General features: G+C 30.7%; 2 protein-coding genes, 1 long non-coding RNA gene and 1 pseudogene across 10 annotated transcripts; 3 read left to right on the top strand and 1 right to left on the bottom strand.

Annotated features, from left to right (window-relative positions):
* The first annotated feature begins 1,948 nt into the window (after positions 1–1,948).
* On the top strand, positions 1,949–5,200 carry LOC112726816 (uncharacterized). Of its 8 annotated transcripts, none has more exons than XR_011868293.1 (5): positions 1,949–3,313; positions 3,465–3,633; positions 3,727–3,843; positions 4,231–4,402; positions 4,754–5,200. XR_011868293.1 is itself a non-coding variant. In XM_072208743.1 (2 exons), the coding sequence occupies exon 1, from the start codon at positions 2,430–2,432 to the stop codon at positions 3,300–3,302; it is 873 nt and encodes a 290-aa protein (XP_072064844.1). In that variant the 5' UTR covers positions 1,949–2,429; the 3' UTR covers positions 3,303–3,313; positions 3,465–3,734. The 8 variants fall into 8 exon arrangements, 2 of the variants coding, with proteins under 2 accessions (XP_072064844.1, XP_072064843.1); XR_011868289.1 differs by having other exon boundaries at positions 3,448–3,633; XR_011868292.1 differs by lacking the exon at positions 3,727–3,843 and having other exon boundaries at positions 3,465–3,561.
* A 4,329-nt stretch (positions 5,201–9,529) lies between these two features.
* LOC112729674 (zinc finger CCCH domain-containing protein 48-like) lies at positions 9,530–12,394 on the top strand. Its single transcript, XM_025779837.2, has 7 exons — positions 9,530–10,081; positions 10,784–10,969; positions 11,061–11,162; positions 11,283–11,429; positions 11,520–11,699; positions 11,826–11,923; positions 12,028–12,394. Exons 1-7 carry the CDS (start codon positions 9,530–9,532, stop codon positions 12,152–12,154), a joined length of 1,392 nt encoding a protein of 463 aa, XP_025635622.2. The 3' UTR covers positions 12,155–12,394.
* A 922-nt stretch (positions 12,395–13,316) lies between these two features.
* On the bottom strand, positions 13,317–16,715 carry LOC112726817 ((+)-neomenthol dehydrogenase-like; annotated as a pseudogene).
* Positions 15,870–16,369, top strand: LOC140176967 (uncharacterized). The gene is made up of 2 exons (XR_011868294.1): positions 15,870–16,087; positions 16,164–16,369. It is a non-coding gene; the product is annotated as an uncharacterized lncRNA (long non-coding RNA).
* Positions 16,716–18,902: the final 2,187 nt, after the last annotated feature.

The following is an 18,902-nucleotide window of genomic DNA, read 5'->3' as shown; positions in this document are numbered from 1 at the left end:
CTGACCTATTTTCCATTAACGATGTGATGATATGACATAATGACGTAGACTGTAAGTGACACGTGTAATGGTATGATGTGGTGACCAGTGACACGTGACATGCTGACGTGGATGGTTGTGTCATGTGTCACAATATTATTTGGCCACGTGTCCGTTTTGTGCCACGTGTCGCAATAGTATTCGTCCACGTGTCATCCATTATGTCATCGTTGTATATGCACCAAATTAGTCCCTCACTTTGCATTAAGTGACTCATTTTAGTCCCTGAAATTGAATGTCGTGCACCAAACTAGTCCTTTCACCAGTTTTTTCTCATTTTTTCTATAAATTCAAAATTCTCAATATTTTTTAATGCATTAATTTCAATTCTATTTTTTCACATGTTCTTCAAATAAAAGTGTTTTTATAAAATATTTTTTCTCTTACGAATACCCTAACCGCCGACTTAGAGTTGACGTGAAGGCTTCTCAAGCACCTTCACTACCATCTCCGACCTCTTTCAATACTACTCTTATAAAATATTTTTTCTTGCAGATACCCCTAATAACTGCCGTCTTGAGTTGACGTGAAGACATTTCAAGTTTCCCTCATTACCATCTCCGATCTCTTTCGTCTAGACTGCAGAGGTCAAAGATGGTAGTGATGGTGCTTGAAGTGCCTTCAATGTAATTCATTTACACATAACGAAAAAAAAATGTTTATTTCAATCATTAATTTATTGTTAAAAATACATATTTTTTATGAAAAAAATGTGTCTAATCAATCATATAATTATTTTTTTATAATAGCATACTTATATATTACAAAATTTACCAATGTTAAATTATTAAAAAAATTATATAATTAAAACTAAAAAGTAAAATCTTAAAATTTTTTATGAAAGCACTTGTATTTAAACGATATATGAAAAAATATAATTGAAATTAGTGTATCCAAGATATTAAAATTTTATATTTAAAAAAATGTAAAAAAATTGGTGAAGGGACTAGTTTGGTGCACGACATTCAATTTCAGGGACTAAAATGAGTCACTTAATGCAAAGTGAAGGACTAATTTGGTGCATATACAACAATGACATAATGGATGACACGTGGACGAATACTGTTGTGACACGTGGCACAAACAGACACGTGGCCAAATAACATTATGACACGTGGCACAACCATCCACGTCAGCATGCCACGTGTCAGTTGTCACCACATCATCATACCATTACACGTGGCCAAATCATGAATTGACACGTGTCACTTACAGTGTACGTCATCATGCCATGTCATCACGTCGTTAATGGAAAATAGGTCAGGGATTAATATGGTGCATTTTTTTCAATCTCAAGGACGTAATTGGTGCAATTAAAATTTCAGAAACGATTTTAGTGCATGACGCCAGGGACCATTTTGGGGTTTAACTCTACTGTAATCCTCCTCGTCGGAGCATCTGCGCCATGGTTGTTGTCGAGGCGTTGCTGCACACTTGAAGTATTGTCGTCTGCCGACGCGGTTGCAGGCGTTGGGGATCCCGTCATTGGAGGTGAAGGACCGTGTTGGTGAGGAGAGTCGTGCGCATTGGCCAAGAAGCTATCCTGTCCACACGCTGTGCTATCATCGGAGTTGAAGTACGATCCTCTTCCACTTGGGTTTGATGTCCCTACTCCGACGTTTAATAATGTGTAAAATAATACAATAAAAAATATTTTATCAATTTTAAATTAATTTAAATATCTAATTTTTTATTTTTTCATATAATACCACAAAATATTTTAAATTTAACAACAATAACCATCATAAAAATAATATTTATAAAATTACCCTACTGACACAAAAATTATATAAAAGATTAACTAATCAATCATATGAAACTAAATTTAGAAAAATCTTTACCATTAGATTAAAAAATTACAATAATCTAATGGTTTTTCATTAAAAGTGATCACCGGTCAGCCAAATCACTTTTTGACACTTCGGTGCGCAAACACCTTTGGCATACTGAATCCGTTCCCATAGAAGTGTTTGGACATAGTCCTAATGTTTTAGGATTCTTTATACTAATATTATCAAAAAGACTTCTTCGCAGGTATCGACACCTTCGTTCACTGACAAGTGACAGACCACAGTTAAGTTCTGAAGCTTCATTGTATGCTGTGATTATTCAAATGGTTTCTTTTGGAAGTTGTAGTATTTATAGAAGAACAGAACCATTTTCTTGTGGGTTCAATTCTCAAATTTCGTAACATATATGGTTCCTTTAAATGCTTTCATTCTAAACCTAATTGGGGTTCCGGTGCTTCAGATAAAACCCCCAAATCGGAACCAAATAGGAATAACAATAGGGTAGGAATTTTTTGGGACTTAGAACCAAACCCAATTCCACCTTATGAAGTTGCCAATAAGCTTAGAATTGTTGCATCTTCATTTGGGGTTGTTAGGCATATGGTAGCTTATGCAAATAGCCACACTTTCACCAGTGTCCCACACGCTGTTCGGCAGTGGAGGAAAGAGAAGGAGCTGTATAATCGATTGGAGAGCAAGGGCGTCATCAAGCGAAATGAGCCTCATGTATGCAGGGTTTGTGGGAGAAAGTTTTACACTAATGAAAAGCTTGTTAACCATTTCAAGCAGCTACATGAGAGCGAGCAAATGAAAAGGGTGAACCAGATAGCATCGGCAAAGGGGAACCGGAGGGTGAAGTTGGTGGCAAAGTATTCGATGAAGATGGAGAAGTATAAGAAGGCTGCAAGGGATATTCTTACTCCAAGAGTAGCGTATGGTTTGGTGGATGAGCTGAAACGCGCAGGGTTTTTGGTTCAGTCCGTGTTGGATAAGCCAGAAGCTGCGGATCATGCATTGGAAAGTCACATGGTGGATATGATGGATCATAGGTGGGTTGAATGCATAGTACTTGTGTCGGATGATTATGATTTCGCTAATGTAATAAGGGAAGCGAAGCTACGATGTCTAAAGACAGTTGTCATCGGGGATAATAACGATGGTGTATTGAAGAGGATTGTTGATACCTCCTTTTCTTGGGAGGAAATCCTAATGGGGAAAGCTAGAAAGGAGGCTGTATCGGTTGTTGAGAACTGGAAGGATCATGATATTTTGAAAAGGCTAGAGTGGAAATACAACCCAGAGGTGGATAAAAGGAAATATGGTACGGCTGACGTGGTTATTGAAGAATCAGAAGATGATAATATTGAAGGTGTTTGTGATGATGTTGATGATGACTATAAGGATGATGGAGGTTCTTGGTGGGAGTTAGATTCCAATGAAAATGTCACAAATGAACAGGCACGAAAATCATAATTGAAAATGAGGTAAAATTTTCTTACTCTTTTAATTTTCTTCTCATTCTATTGTTTTTTCTCCTTCAATTTTCACTTATAATTTGTAATTATTTTCTTAATTTTTGTCTCCCAATTGTCTTATTCCAAAATCAAACTCATATTAGGAGGGTGGCAATTGCAGAAAGAAGAGAAAAAGACCAACTGGTGGTAACTAAGAAGAAACAATTAAGCAAACAAACTATTAGGAACCAGGAGGGAAGATTGGAAAACAAAAAAAGGTTTCTGTGTATTACTGTGGTGATAAGTATATGATACATAGCATAACTTATTTATAGGTGAAAACAATTAAGGTAATAAATACATAATATTGTATTATTAACAAGAATATGAAGCTAATCAATATACAAAACCAGTAAACATGTAATAAAATCTTTTAATTACAGGTTCATTGCTCGACAAGTGTGTAGGTTCATTGTGTGACACATGGCATTGAATCCTATTGCAAATACAAAACCAGTGAACATGTAATACCCATCGACAAAACCGGTGAAGTAACGCATGTAAAAATATACACAAATATATAGTGACTGATTTTTGGAGTTCAAAGAGTATTTTTGGTCCTCAAACTGTAATAAGAAAGTTAAGTTGATTTTGTTGGTAACTCTGGATTTAGTTATCAATCTGTTATATATGTTATAGGCGTATACACAGTTGCTAAAATGTTCTCTCTTATGATTCCAATACTGGTCAATTTCTGTGTGTCGAAGTACAAATTTCCCTTTGCTAGAACTGGCTCTGCTTTGACAAGATACTAAGCAGAAAAGTTTGATTGTCTAGAACCTTTTGAGCTAATTCTTTCCCGTTATGCACATTTTCTATTTTCTAGAGTTTCTCTTTTTCACTGAGCATTCATGTGTTACTAATGTAGTATGTTACTCGTGCTTTAGGTACTGCATGGTGCTTTTTGCAGGCATTGCAGCTGAAGCTCTTGTTTATGGTGAGGCAGAGGGGAGAGAAAATGATGAAAATCTATTCAGAAACATCTGTCTTCTTTTGGAGCCCCCATTATCTTTAGCTGAGGTATCTCCACAGTGCAAAATCGACGCCCCTGTTCTGATGGTATATATTCATACTTGATACTGAAATTTCAGCCTTAACGCTCTTGCCTTGAGAAGATGTCTAATCAAGCAAGATGGTCGGTTTTACAATCTTATAATTTGCTCAAGTGGCACAGAGCTGCGCACCGAGCTGCCATTAAAGTGTTGGAAATTGGTGCCAGTCTGAGTATAGTAATTAGGAGGATTGAGGAAACTTTGTATTGCAAGAAATGATCCTCAGAAGTTCAGAATTATAGACAAAAGCATTTTGTGTATTCAACCTACTTACAGGGCCAACATCTCTTCTCTTCTTACAAGTATTCATTCACTTTTAGTCTTACAAGTACTTTGCTTTGTTTATTTTCTCATGCAGGGTTGTTGCAGCTGCCAACTGGTTTTACTGGTCTGCATATAGTTTTCAGATGCCCCTCTGTTGGACCTTGTATAGGATGAAAGAGTGCCATGCTGCAAACAAATGAAGACTTTCAGCTTCAGCAAGTGACCTCTTTGTTCACTTCAGTGTTCACACTGAGACATGAGCCATTCCAAAAGTTGCACGCCCCGCTGGGTATATTATATTCTGTTGCAAACAACCTGTAATTCCCATATTGTCATATTGATATGTTGTTTGTATATTATATTTAAGCTAGACAAATTGGTTATGTTCAAACCTAAACTCCCTAGAAACTGAGCTAGATTAATCTTTTTTATTTTTATGTTGGCCTACATTCCCTCCCAAAAATTCATTATTTGAGCTATGAATTTAATTTTAATTATGTTTTATAACTAACTAATAATAAAGACTTGATATGTTGGCCTACATTCTCAGGTTTTTTGTTCTTCTCTGCATAGAGAGTTGTATCAGGTTCAATGTTAAATTGAGGATTTGAAATAATTTTTCGTGTCAAAAAGTGCGCATTGAAACGTCGTGTGTGTTGAAGAGTGAGAGTGTGTTCACACGCGCTGGGTAATGCGCTGGGTAATGAAACTGATTTTTGTTAGATTTGGACTAACTTGATTAAATTTGACTGCTAAAAAGTCTTGGATGTGTGGCAGAACTGATATAATAAAACATAATTTTGATTGGAACAATGTCTTTTAAACCGTACTGAAAACATCATATGAATGATCATAAATTCATAATAATTGTTAGAGATATAACCATTAATGTTGCCTTCTCCCATCAGCTTAAGCTTTTGGGATGAGTGGTTTCATAACATGGTATCAGAGCTCTATGTCCGAAAGGTCAAGAGTTCGATCCTTGCTGAACCCCAAAAGTGGCATAAGGCAAATAAAAGAGAAAAGAAGGCCTATGCAAAATCAAACAAACCCAAAAGAGGCTCTTGTTTGAGGGGGAGTGTTAGAGATATAAAAAAAGAGAATGTTTAGTTTCATAACAATAATGATAGCGTATTAGACTAGCAATTTTTTGTGTTTTGATTTAGTTTTGGATATGAAATCTAACAAATTCAAACTATATTATTTATACCTCATATATCTCATATATATGGTTAGGATTGGATAGTTTAAATTTAAAAAAGAGAATGTTTAGTTTAGATTTAAAATTTTTTTAATACAAACTCATTTTTATCAGTGTAAAAATGACACAAATAAAGAAAAAAAATGCTAAAATTAAAGTATTATAAGAAAATTATACAGTGAATGATTGAACCAAGATATTTTTATTATATTTACATAATTAAATTTTACAGTAATTGTGTATCGAAAAATCAGTTAGAAAACAAAATATGCAACAGAATCAGTTTTGAGCTATAAATGAATTTCATAATGATAATATTTAATATTTATTGATGATTAATTTTTGTCGGTTTAATTTAATTTTGGATGTTATGAAATCTTTTTCTGATTAATGCCCACCGTCAACCAAACCTATAAATAAAGGACGTGATCCAATTTTCTTTTACACTATTATACAAACACTCTTTTTTTTGCTGATTCAGTGATTCTAATTCTGATCAGTTTTATTGTACTTTCCGAATTCAATTCTACTCTTAATTCAGGTTTGCTTCTTAGCACGTTACATTCTTTGGAATTTCTTTTTTTTCTTCCTTAGCACGTTACTCTTTTTTTTTTTCTTCGTATTGTATTTTACTTAAGTGGTGTTAAGTTGGGTTGATGGAATCAGGGAATGGTTTCTGCAGCTTCTTCTAATTGGGTGAATAAAAAAAGAGTATCATGTTTAAACAAAATATCAATAATAATAAAAATAAGGGTTTTTTAAATAAATTTTATAGAATCCAAATTTACTGAATTCCCCTTAAATGAGATTTGCAACGTGATTATCCTCTTCTTATTATTATATAAATCGTCCTAGGCTGTGTAGAATTAAATAAAACGTAAATCATTTCAGCCTGGAATGATTAATGCATGATCTGGTAAGAGAAACAAAGGATAAATCGTGACAGAGTCCCTAGAGTTAAAAGGATAATGTAAATCGTTCCAGGCTGGTAAGTTTAACATGTTGTCGGGCTAAACCTCATTAAGCTGCCACGATTTACACACAAAGGAGACCCTACTCACCCTAGCACGATTCACGTGTTACTTGGTAACACAAACTGGGTTGGGACGATTTATACTTGCAATGTTGTTGAGTTGATTGCATGGCAAAATTAACTACGTTAATATGTTGGATCATATAGTATATGCTTAATGTGCAATTTAGAAAAATTTTGAATGAAGACGTTGTGCGATGGTGGGTTTAATGATTTAGGGTGTATGTAGTTTAGCATAAGACGTTAGAAATTAGACTTCTTAATAGCTTAGTTAACACTCTTACCGTAGAGTGATGGTTGCATAATAGTGTACTTTTATTTATAATATTTTAATTTAAATTATATCTATTTAAATTTTAACTTAAAAAATAAAAATATACTTTTTATAATTTCAATTATTGATTTCATTGAGCAGATTAAATTAAATTAAAAAAAAATACTAACAAATTATAATAAAAGAGTACTAAATTTTAATACATAAATTTTAATTTTTTCTTTAAAAAAAATGTCAAAAGATGTTAAAAAATATTAATTTTGCATAATATAAATTTATGTTGTTTTAAGTAACATAAATTTAAGTTTTTATGAAATTTTTAGTATTCGTTGTTTATATAATTTTTTTAAATCATTTTTATTAATGCATATTCTTTATAGAATTTTTTTTTTCATTTTTTATTTGACTTCATATAAATTTTAATTATTAATTCTATTAAAAAAACCAAACTAAATAAAAAAATACTAACAAATTATAATAAAAAGAGTACTAAATTTTAATACATAAATTTAAGTTTTTTAAAAAAATGTCAAAAGGTGTTAAAAAATATAATTTTGCATAATATAAATTTATGTGGTTTTGAATAACATAAATTTAAATTTTTATAAAATGACAGACAAAATTTTATAAGAAATATGCATCAATAAAAATGATTAAAAAAATCATATGAACAATGAATACTAGAAATTTCATAAAAACTTAAATTTTATGTTATTCAAAACAATATGAATTTATATCATTTAAAATTATATTTTTTAACACCTTTTGACATTTTTTTAAAGAAAAAAGTTTAAATTTATATATTAAAATTTAGTACTCTTTTTATTATAATTTGTTAGTATTCTTTTTTTTAATTTAATTTAATCTTATTAATGAAATTAATAATTGAAATTATAAAAATTATATTTTTATTTTTTAAGTTAAAATTTAAATAGGTATAATTTAAATTAAAATATTATAAATAAAAGTACCCTATTATATATAAATAGTGCCAAGGTGACTAGGGTCTCTTTTGTATGTAAATCGTGGCAGTCTAATGAGGTTTAGTCCAACAACATGTTAAACCTACCAGTTTGGGACGATTTACGTTTTTCTTTTAACTCTAGGAACCCTGGCTGGCATGATTTACCCTTTGTTTCCCTTACCAGATCATACATTAATCGTTCCAGGCTGAAATGGTTTACGTTTTATTTAATCTTACACAGCCTAGGATGATTTGTATAATAATAGGAAGAGGGTAATGAGTAATGACGTTGCAGATCTCATTTAAGGGGAATTCAGTAAATTTGAATTCTATAAAATTTATTTAAGTAAAAAATCCTGAAAATAATAAAAGTGGTTAATTTAAGAGTAATATGTACGTTGTTATTAAAAGCTTTTACTCTAAAATAAAAAGTATACTTTATCTTTTATATTTGTATCATGGAATATTGAATAATTGTTAACTTGTATGAAATTTAAATAATTAAATAGGACTATAATAGAGAAAATATATAAAATAATTTTTTTATTAGATTGAAAAAAAAAAAGCTTTGTTGTTTCATAATCAAATTGGCAGTTATTGTTTTTAGAATAGGATTTTAATCACCAATAAATTAAGTGCACTTGAATTTTGTTAGGATTGGATAATGTAGATTCGAAAAAGAGAATGTTTAGTTTAAATTTAAAATCTTTTTTAATATAAACTAAATTTTATCGGTGTAAAAATGACAAAAACATCAACAAAAAAAAATGCTAAAATTAAAGTATTATAAAAAAATTATACGGTGAATGATTTGAAACAAGATATTTTTATTAAATTTATATAATTAATTGTATATGTCGCAGTAACTATGTATTGAAAAACCAGTTAGAAAAAAAATGTAACAGAATCAGTTTCGAGCTATAAATGAGTTTCATAATGATCCTATTTAATATTTATTGATTATTGATTTTTGTCGGTTTAATTTAATTTCTGATGTTATGAAATCTTTTTCTGATAGTTAACGAAACCTATAAATAAAGGACGTGATCCAATTTTGCTTTACACTATTATACAAACACTCTCTTACACTCTTCTTCGCTGAATCTCTCCGACTCTGATTCAGTGATTCTAATCCTTATTAGTTTTATTGCACTTCCCGAACTCAATTCTACTCTTAATTCAGGTTTGCTTCTTAGCACGTTACCTTCTTTGGAATTTCTTTTTTTTTTTCCTTAGTGTTCATATTGTATTTTACTTAAGTGGTGTTAAGTTGGGTTGATGGGATGAGGGAATGAATTCTGCAGCTTCTTCTAATTGGGTTGTTGTTTAAGTTTTGGAAAAGATTAATGAGCAATGAAGGGTGTTATTGATGGGAATACTGTTTTATTTTGTAGTATCATGGCTGTTATAACAACAACAAGGAGGACTGAACGGTTCCGTCCTACAACACGACCAACATGTAAGTATTGGCAAGCTGGGAGATGCAACAGAAATCCTTGTCAATTTTCACATAGCTTACCAACCTCGCCATCCAATGTATACTATAATGCCAATACGACATATAAGCATTCGAAAAAGCCCGATTCGTCCGTTGAGAAGATGGCCAGTTCCTCTGCTAAGAAGGCAATAAATTGCGCACCCAAGGACTTCAAGAAGCCAGAAAATTGTGCACTAAAGGCTGTTGAGTGCAGACCAGAAGCAGAAGCTATATCTGTTGAGAAGCCAAGCAAGTGTGAAGGCAAGTGTGAAGAAAAGGCTGTATTGATTGAAAAGACTGCAGACGTGGAAGATGTGGCCACTGCTGCTAAGGCTTCTGTGGATAAATCACGCAGTATTTGCAAATCTTGGATGACTGATAATTGTGTGGATGGTGACTTGTGTCAGAATTTGCATTCATGGTTTTATGGTGATGGGTTTTCTACACTTGCAAAGCTTCATGAACACAACAAGGTACATACATGTCTGATTCCACCTTTTATTATTTGATATGAACACACGAAAGTGTATTTTGTCTTGGTTTAATTTGAAAGTTAAGTGAATATTGCAATTGAAATAAGTTTGAGGGATAAGCAAAAAGTGAAAAACTACAGAGATGCCATAACTGAGTTGCAATAAATTAAAAAAAATCCAACACAAAGCATAGGTGTCTATATTGTATTAGTTATAAACTTATAATCCCAATATTTGTTTCTAAAATCTAAAGAATCCATTCTATAGAAGCAACCATGATAAGAGACATTAAGAACTAACTTTGGAAAATTGAGCCGTAATTTTTTAGGCCAGTGCTTAGCACCTGCTTCACATAAAACTAACCGTGTTTGCCTAGCTTAGAATAAATTAGAATAGAAGATCCTTAGTTTAAAATTGATATGGAAATGGAATCTAATACATTTTACATACACTGCATTTATTTTATTGTCATTCAAGTGTTAAGCAAGACAGCAAGCTAAGACAGCATTTATTTTATTGCCATCAACACGCATATTATATCAAATTCAAGTAGAAAATGTATATTAGAAATCTTACCCACCTTGCCGAAGAGTATCAAATCTAATCTAGGACACGCTTTTACATAAGAGCAACATTCTACTAATATTTAAAAGTGCCATTGAGTTGGATTCGTTTATGCTAATATTCAAATTTTGTTTATAGGCAATCACTGGCATTGCACTGCCGGCTGGTTCAAACAAACTTATTTCTGGTAGCACTGACGGCACAGTTCGGGCATGGGACTGCAACACTGGCCGTTGTGTTAACATGATCCATCTTAATTCTCCAGTTACCTCACTTATATCTGAGGGCCCATGGATCTTTGCCGGTGTGAAAAATGCTGTGAAGGTAAGCTCTTTGGTTTAATTGTAATAATGGTATCTTATGTATAGGAGCTTTAACTGTAAACTTATAATTTGATTGTGGTTGTTTTGTTCAGGCATGGAATATTCAGACGGGTGCAGATGTTACTCTTGATGGACCTAAAGGGCAAGTCCTTTCTTTGAATGTTGGCAATGATATCCTCCTTGCTGGAGCAGAGGTAAATTACCTTGCAGTGATTTAAGATTGTTGTAATTCAACCTTTGCTACTGATTATAACTATGACATTTCAGCTACTTTTGCTGTCCATTAGTTTTTAAATAATCTATTTAAATTGCAGGATGGTGTTATTTATGCTTGGAGATGCAGCTTTGAGACTCCTTTCAAACTGGTTGCAACACTAAGTGGTCATAGTAAACCAGTGGTTTGTCTTGCTATTGGATGTCACAAGATGCTTTATTCTGGATCCATGGACCATAGCATTAAGGTAGTGTTTTTGTTTATTTATTTATATGCTTCATGTAATTTGCACACTATTCCCCTTTAGCTAAGCAATTTCTTACCCTGCTATCTACAGGTTTGGGACCTTGATACATTCCAGTGCACAATGACACTTAACGGGCATACCGACGTTGTCACATCACTTATTTGCTGGGACAATTACTTGTTATCGGGTTCATCTGATTGCACAGTCAATGTTTGGGTGTGCACTGAGGAGGGAACTCTAGAAGTGGCATACACTCACACTCACCAAATTGTAAGTTGTTCAACCACTAACCTTTGTTCACAAATATGTCTTTAAGCTGATATTTTGATTTTGTTTAAGAAGGAGATGATTGGTTTGTCCAATTCATTTTTTTTATTATTTTATTTGTTATTATAGGCTGTTCTTGGACTGTATGGGATGACTGATGTAGAGGCGAAGCCAATATTGTTCTGCTCGTGCAAAGATAATTCAGTTCGTATGTATGAGTTGCCGACGTGAGTGATGATAAATCTTTCAACTACTTGTCTTGCTACTTTCACTGGGCTTTTTTTTTTTTCTTTTTTACTGTTGTAGCTACTTACTGTGCCTACTTCTACAGGTTTCTAGAGAGAGGTCGACTATTTACAAGACAAGAAGTTCGATCCTTTCAGATAGGCCCTGGCGGACTCTTCTTTACTGGAGATGAGACTGGTTTGCTGAATGTGTGGAAATGGTTAGAAGAGTAGTAAAATACATAAGATTTTGAGTTACATGATGAGTTATTCTAATTACTTTGATGTGGTGACCTTATCTTTATTCTCTGAATGTATGAATTAACTGAGTATACTTGATGTTGGGGTTGGGCATATTGGTTCTTAAGGTACAAGAATTTAAAGAAGTATTATTGATTCTCTGAAATATCAAAAAGATTGATTCTTGAAGCAAAAGAAACAGCAAAAAAAATAAGAAAATAAAAAAAGAAAAAGATCCAAGGCTTTGAGCATCAATGGTTAGGAGGGTCGAAAATTGGCCTAAAAAGCTCAAAAGAGTTGTTCTCCCTAACTATATGCTTGTGGTGTGAAAGTGTCAAGTAATCCTTGAGACTGAACATTTAAAGTCGTGACCTAAAGCTATTAAAGAGTACGCTTAAGGCTCTGAGCACCACTGTCTGGGAATTTAAGCAAAGCTAAATTCGAATCCAAAAGGTTCCCCCAGTTAAGTGCTTGTGGTGTTTATATATCAGGTGGTAATACTTGAAAACAAAACACTTAGAGTCACCGCTAGGCTCAAAGGTGCAAAGCACCAAAAGAAATAAAAGTTGTGTTCAAGAATCAAGAAAAACTTAAAAGAAGAGAGTCAATAATATGATCCGAATTCTAATTCTAAGGGATACCAATATTGCTGAACTTCAAAGGAAAGAGAGATGCCAAAGCTATTCAGAAATAGAGAGTTAGTAGCCCCATTTAGTAATTAGACCTAGCTTCATCTGACAACTCTAACTTCCAATGTATAATGTAACATTCTATGTATTATACAATTCTCAATAAGACCATCAATTTTGAAAAGTATGCTTGTTGTTTTAAATTCTTCATTTAACTTCTGAAATTATAATATCAGTTTTGATTTTTTTTTAAGGAGAAAGAAAAAAGAAAGTGACCAATTGAAAAACTACATAATAATAGGCAACATAATTTTCGACTGTTAGAACTTTTCTGCAGCATTTAGGTCCCTTCGTAGAACCTAAAAGCAGTACACCCTTACTTTTTTTAATTACAAGCTTCAAAAAGTTATTTATAAGTATAAACCCTTTTGGTCATAGGATATTTCCAAGATGGAAAATTTGACTCTTAATTGGAAATGCACTCAAGCTTTAAGTTCATGGTTGAAAAAAATGTAAGGATGAAAATCTTGAGAGTTTGAATAAACTTTACCGTTTTAATGATGATGAGCATAATAAGTCTAATGTGCCAATTGAATTATTTGAGAAGACACCCAACTTGGAAACAATGGAAGTAAGCTATTACTATGATGAAACCCTCAAAAATAGATGAAGCTAGTAATAAGGAGATTATTGGAAACTTAAAAAAGAATTGTACCTCTTCAAATTATGTGTGTTGCAATCCATCAATGGGTTAGAATAGTATACTTGTCAAAGCAGCTGTGTCGAATGTCCAAAATTGATAACACTGGTACTATAGCCTTCCTCCAATCTGAAAGAATTGCACATAGAATCATGTGAGGCAGAGGCAGAGTTGGTGGTGTGAAATTTCATCAAATGCATTACTACCATTTCATTTACTTTCTTCCCTGAATGATTTGAAAGAGTTGGTGGTGATAAAATCGAAATGTGATTCTATTGAGCCAATATTTGATGTAAAATATTCATCACCAACACAAGATCCAAACATGATTGACATTCCCAGTGGTTGATAGTGGCTTCAAACAGATATTCAACTCACAAAGGCCTTTGCTTGACACCCAAAATTATACCAAAATTCTTTCACAGCTTAAATCCATAGGTTCTGAGCAAACCTGGATGGCCCCATTTCTTGAAAATCTTGAACACTTGAAAATTGGCATGTAATTGTTTGATGAACTTGGCACCATCTACTGTATGTCTTAGTGATTTGTTTACATCCTCAACTGCTAAAAGTTTTGCTCAACTGAAAAAGATGTCCATATCAAACTGTGAGTTGTTAGAGACAGTAATCGAGTTAACATAATCATTGAATCAAGGTACCAGACAATATAAAATACTATGACAACCAATTTCGGCTAATATTATAGCAGATTACTAAATAAGACTAACATAAAGCACACTAAAGATTATTTTTTGTTAAATTTGAAATTGGAATGTTTCTTCTAATTGAATATACATAACCAAAAACAGAAGAAATGAATATACATAACCAACCTCAATTGGATTAGAATGAAGAAACTTCATTCTGAGAATAGAAAAGGCCAGAAGAGGCATTTGAAAGCAATGCTATTTTGACAGCACTAGCAGCACCTTCTTCTGCCGTTAAAAATCCAGTATTGGCAGTTATATCAGTTTTAACATAGCCAGGGCACACACTATTGATGCATATAGTAGGGTACTTTTTAGCAACAATTCTTGTATATGCATTCATTGCAGCTTTTGAGAGAATATAGGCACCAAGAACCTTAGGCCATCCTTTTCTTTCTAAACACCCTTCTTTGATATCTTTCAGAAATTCATTCAACACTTCATCAACTCTCTCTTCTGTAAGGTTTTCAGCATCACCCAAGATTCCTTTAGCCCATTCATTTGATACACGCTGAATTATTAGACATGGAAATTAATAATAATAAGAGTTACAAAACAGAATCATAAAATAGTAATGTAGAATAAAAAGTAATAAAATAAGCCTATTAGTAGAGCAACAACCAAATTTAGCAAAGCAATCTAAGATCTACTAACTTTTTTTAAGAAAAAAAGGTTTAATTTTTTTTGTTAGTTTCCATACTTTCATCAAAATTTTAATTAGATCTTTATAGTTTAAAAGTCTGTATTGACTATTGAGTCTCTATATTAGATAAAAACTTTCTAATCGATCTTTTTTAATTACTTTTTGTTTAAAAAAATCAATTTTGTTTTAAATATTTGATTTTGTGTTTGATGTAGAATGAATATGGAATATTCTAAAAGCAGATATTTTAGCATTGGCGTGTTTTTTTCTGAAAAATAATCATTAGTAAAGATTTAATTACAAATTTTTACCTAATATAAAGATCTAATTATAAATTTTTAAACTATAAAAATCTAATCACATAATTGGTAAAACTATAGAGATTATTAGATAATTAAACCTTAAAAAAACACAAAGAAAGAGAGTATCCTACCTTTAACTTTCCTAGGGAGGATGATACATTCACAATTCTTGGTGATTCAGATAATTGAAAAAGAGGGAGAAGGGCTTCAGATGTTCTTTTAGCACCATAATAATTTATTTGCAAGCATTCTTCAGCTAGCTCGAATGTTTGAACGATTCCAGCTTTCTCTATTACATCATCTGATAATTCCTAAAAATTTCACCCAATTCAATATACTAAGAAAACATATTAGATTGTGTTTGGTTTATATTTTTTAAATTCTAAAATAGAAAATGTTGAAAAATGAAAAAATATTAACCAAACTGGCTGTAAAATTCTTACCCTGCTTTTCAATAACACTTGAGGGACCAAATCATTGTCCTTAATCACAAGTCCACCAATCCCTGCATTGTTGATCAACAAAATGCAGTTCTTTTCTTCAAGAATAATATTCAAAAATCAATATATATGACAAGGAAAAAGATAGAATCCATTTCAATTGAAAGCTACCAAGTCAAGGTTATTAATTACGACAATGAACTCATTCCTGGTTAGTATTCAAAATTAATAATATAAACCCTAAACATGACTTGATAGTAAACCTCTTTGCATGCAGAGCTTCATACGAGAAGTTTAATTTATTACATTCAGAACAAATTAGTCAATTACATTTTTTTAGTGGAATTGTAAGGAAAAAAAACCTTAACATGCAACTAACAAACATGAAAATAAATGAGAAAATCCCAAATCATACAATAGAAATTTATATAGTCAATGAAACTTATTTCTGAGTAGAAAAATGCAAACATGGAAATTTTATTTTCACATAATTCATCTTGTATCCCGTTTCATGCAAACAAAAAAGAAAAAGAAAGTGATATATATATGGAATTTAATTTGTCAAGTTACCAAAATATCGAGTTTTCGAAATTCGGATTTGATGAAATTTGCAAGAGAATCCACACTAGCAGGATCAGCAACATCAAGTTGGTGAAAGAGGACAAGATGAGAGAGATCTTTGAGAGTTTCCAAAGCATGAAGGCCTCTCTTCTCATCTCTGGAAGTCAACACAACCTTACTATTTCTATTCCAATTCCTTTGTTTGCATCAGTCACAACTGCATATCTGATTAATTTGGAAAATAATGTAACTTCATTTTTCTTAGAAAAAAAATACTGAAAATAGAAACTAAAACAAAACAGATCCAATTCCTTTGTTTGCTTCAGATAGGGTTTGAAGTGGGATGAAGTATGTATATAAAAGAAAAGAGCATTGAAAATGCTAGTGTCTCAAGCAAAAATAGTGGTGTACTTTACCTCTGTGGCGCTTGTTCCATCTTTAATTTGAGGCCTTGTTCGTTTAACGAAGAAATCAGGGAAGAAGATATCATGAGCACTATTTCCATGCATGTATGCCACTTGCCATGATTTCCCTCTTACAAGTTTGCTGAGATAACAATCAATTTGAGTATAGTTTGTTTTGAGTTTTTAACTTGATTAATTTGTTTCAGTTTTATAACCGTTAATTAAGTTAGCATTTTACATAAATTATTTCTTAGCATGAATTACTACTAATAAGATGCTGATTAGAAATTATTATGAATAATTAATACTACTTGAGATGCTAACTTGGTCTGATAATGATACATATAAATGGTTCGTTAATATGTTAGTTATTGCGCATTTTTCAGAGGGTACCAAGACTCTGTACGCCGTTCTTGGTCCTCATCATTTATTTTTATTAAACACTATCAATAAAAGGCTAATTACACATTTAAAAAGTGTTTAGTTTGTATTTTTATTTTTGATTTTTACTAAAAAAATGTGAAAATAAAAAATAAAAATAAAAAAATAGAATTTTATTATTTATATTTTTTTTTTACAAAATTCAAAAAATAAAATATACTAAAAATAAAAATACAAACTAAACGTATCTTTAGACTTAGTTTAGTTCTAAAAAAAGAACAAAATAAGATACTAAAATCAAGACACAAAAAATAAAGATATAAAAATTAGTATTTTTATATTTTATTTGGTAATAAACTAGAATAATTATAAAAATTTAATTTATTTTATTTTTTAATTTAAAAATTTGAGAAAAATATAATTATAAAATATTAATAAAAATAATAAAAAATAAAAAATAAATTGTGTCTTTTGTTATTAGTGTGAATATATTTTTTGTCAAAATAGACACAAAATATACTAATTCAATATTTTTGGATATAATATTTTTATCTATTTTTTATTTATTAAATATAATTTTATATTTCTGTATTTTTATTTTAGTGTCTGATATTTATAAATAAATACAACTTTAAAATATATTATTTAATTATAATTTTTATATTTCTTAAATCTAGATTAATTTGATCGTTAAAATCTCTTATAAGTACTATTTTCATCCGACTCAAAAGTCTCAATCCGCATTTAAATGATCATACCAAATAAATACTATTAAACATATGTCATTGGACACACTTAATTACCATGATAATCTGCCTACTATATATAAATAACAGTGACAAAGTTAATTATCCATTAGTCAAATTTACCATTAAATTGAAACCTCGCAAAAAAAATAAAAAAATAAAAATTGTGTGCTTACTAGTCATGAAGTGAAAATTTGTTCTAGAAAGATCTAACTACATACATACTTTATCTTCGGTCTCCACTTCTTTTACTTACTTTTTTTTTTAGCAAAACTTCTCTCTTTGTAACTATTCTTTCCCACTAGTAAGATAAAGACAAATGAAGACTACAATAGGCTAAATATAAATCATATTTAAAATATTATTTGGGTAAAAAATAAAGTCATATTGATATTGTTTAAAAATATATGAAAATTTTTAAGTAAGTAAAAAAAATTGCTATTTAAAAAAAATAAAATGTTATAAAAGTATTATATTATATTATTATTCATAAATGATACTGTAAAAATATAAATATAAATAATGTACAAAATTCTTGTTATTTAACTCAACTGTTAAAAATTAAAATAATAATGTTTTATTCTATATTAAATTACATTACATTATTTTTTAAATACTAATAATGGTATTTTTTATTTTTTACATCAATTAATCATTTAAATGTAGTCTACATTTACCTTATAATGGTTTCTATTTATTTTACCTGCGTAGACGTACGAGTAAATTGTTAGGTTGGATTGAAAAAGAGCAACATATTTAAAGAAGATATCAATAATAATAAAATAATAAAAGTGGCTAATTTAGGAATGTTATGCTGTTACTAAAAATTTTTATTCTAAAATAAAAAACATACAATATTTTGTTTTTTATATTTGTATCATAGAATATTGAGTAATTACAATTTTGCATGAAATTTAAATAATTAAATAAGAATATAATAGAAAAAATATATAAAACAAAAAATTCTTATCAAGATTGAAAAAGGAAGAAAAAGCCTTAGTTGTTTCATTTTCAATTAATGTTTTTAGAATAGAATTTTGGCCACTAGTAGATCAAGTGCATTCGAATTTTGTTATCGATAAAGATACTCTCAAATAATTTTAAAATGTGATAAAAAAATTCAACATTAAATATGTATTTTCAAAAAATATTTTAGAGATTGAATTATTTCGATGCAATTTTTTGCAAGCATGATTAGAAAAATGAGATATTTTTATCCTTAAAATTGG

This window comes from Arachis hypogaea, chromosome 12 (genome assembly GCF_003086295.3).
Source record: "Arachis hypogaea cultivar Tifrunner chromosome 12, arahy.Tifrunner.gnm2.J5K5, whole genome shotgun sequence".
Classification (NCBI taxonomy): domain Eukaryota; kingdom Viridiplantae; phylum Streptophyta; class Magnoliopsida; order Fabales; family Fabaceae; genus Arachis; species Arachis hypogaea.
This window is presented reverse-complemented; position numbering and strand designations above follow the sequence as displayed.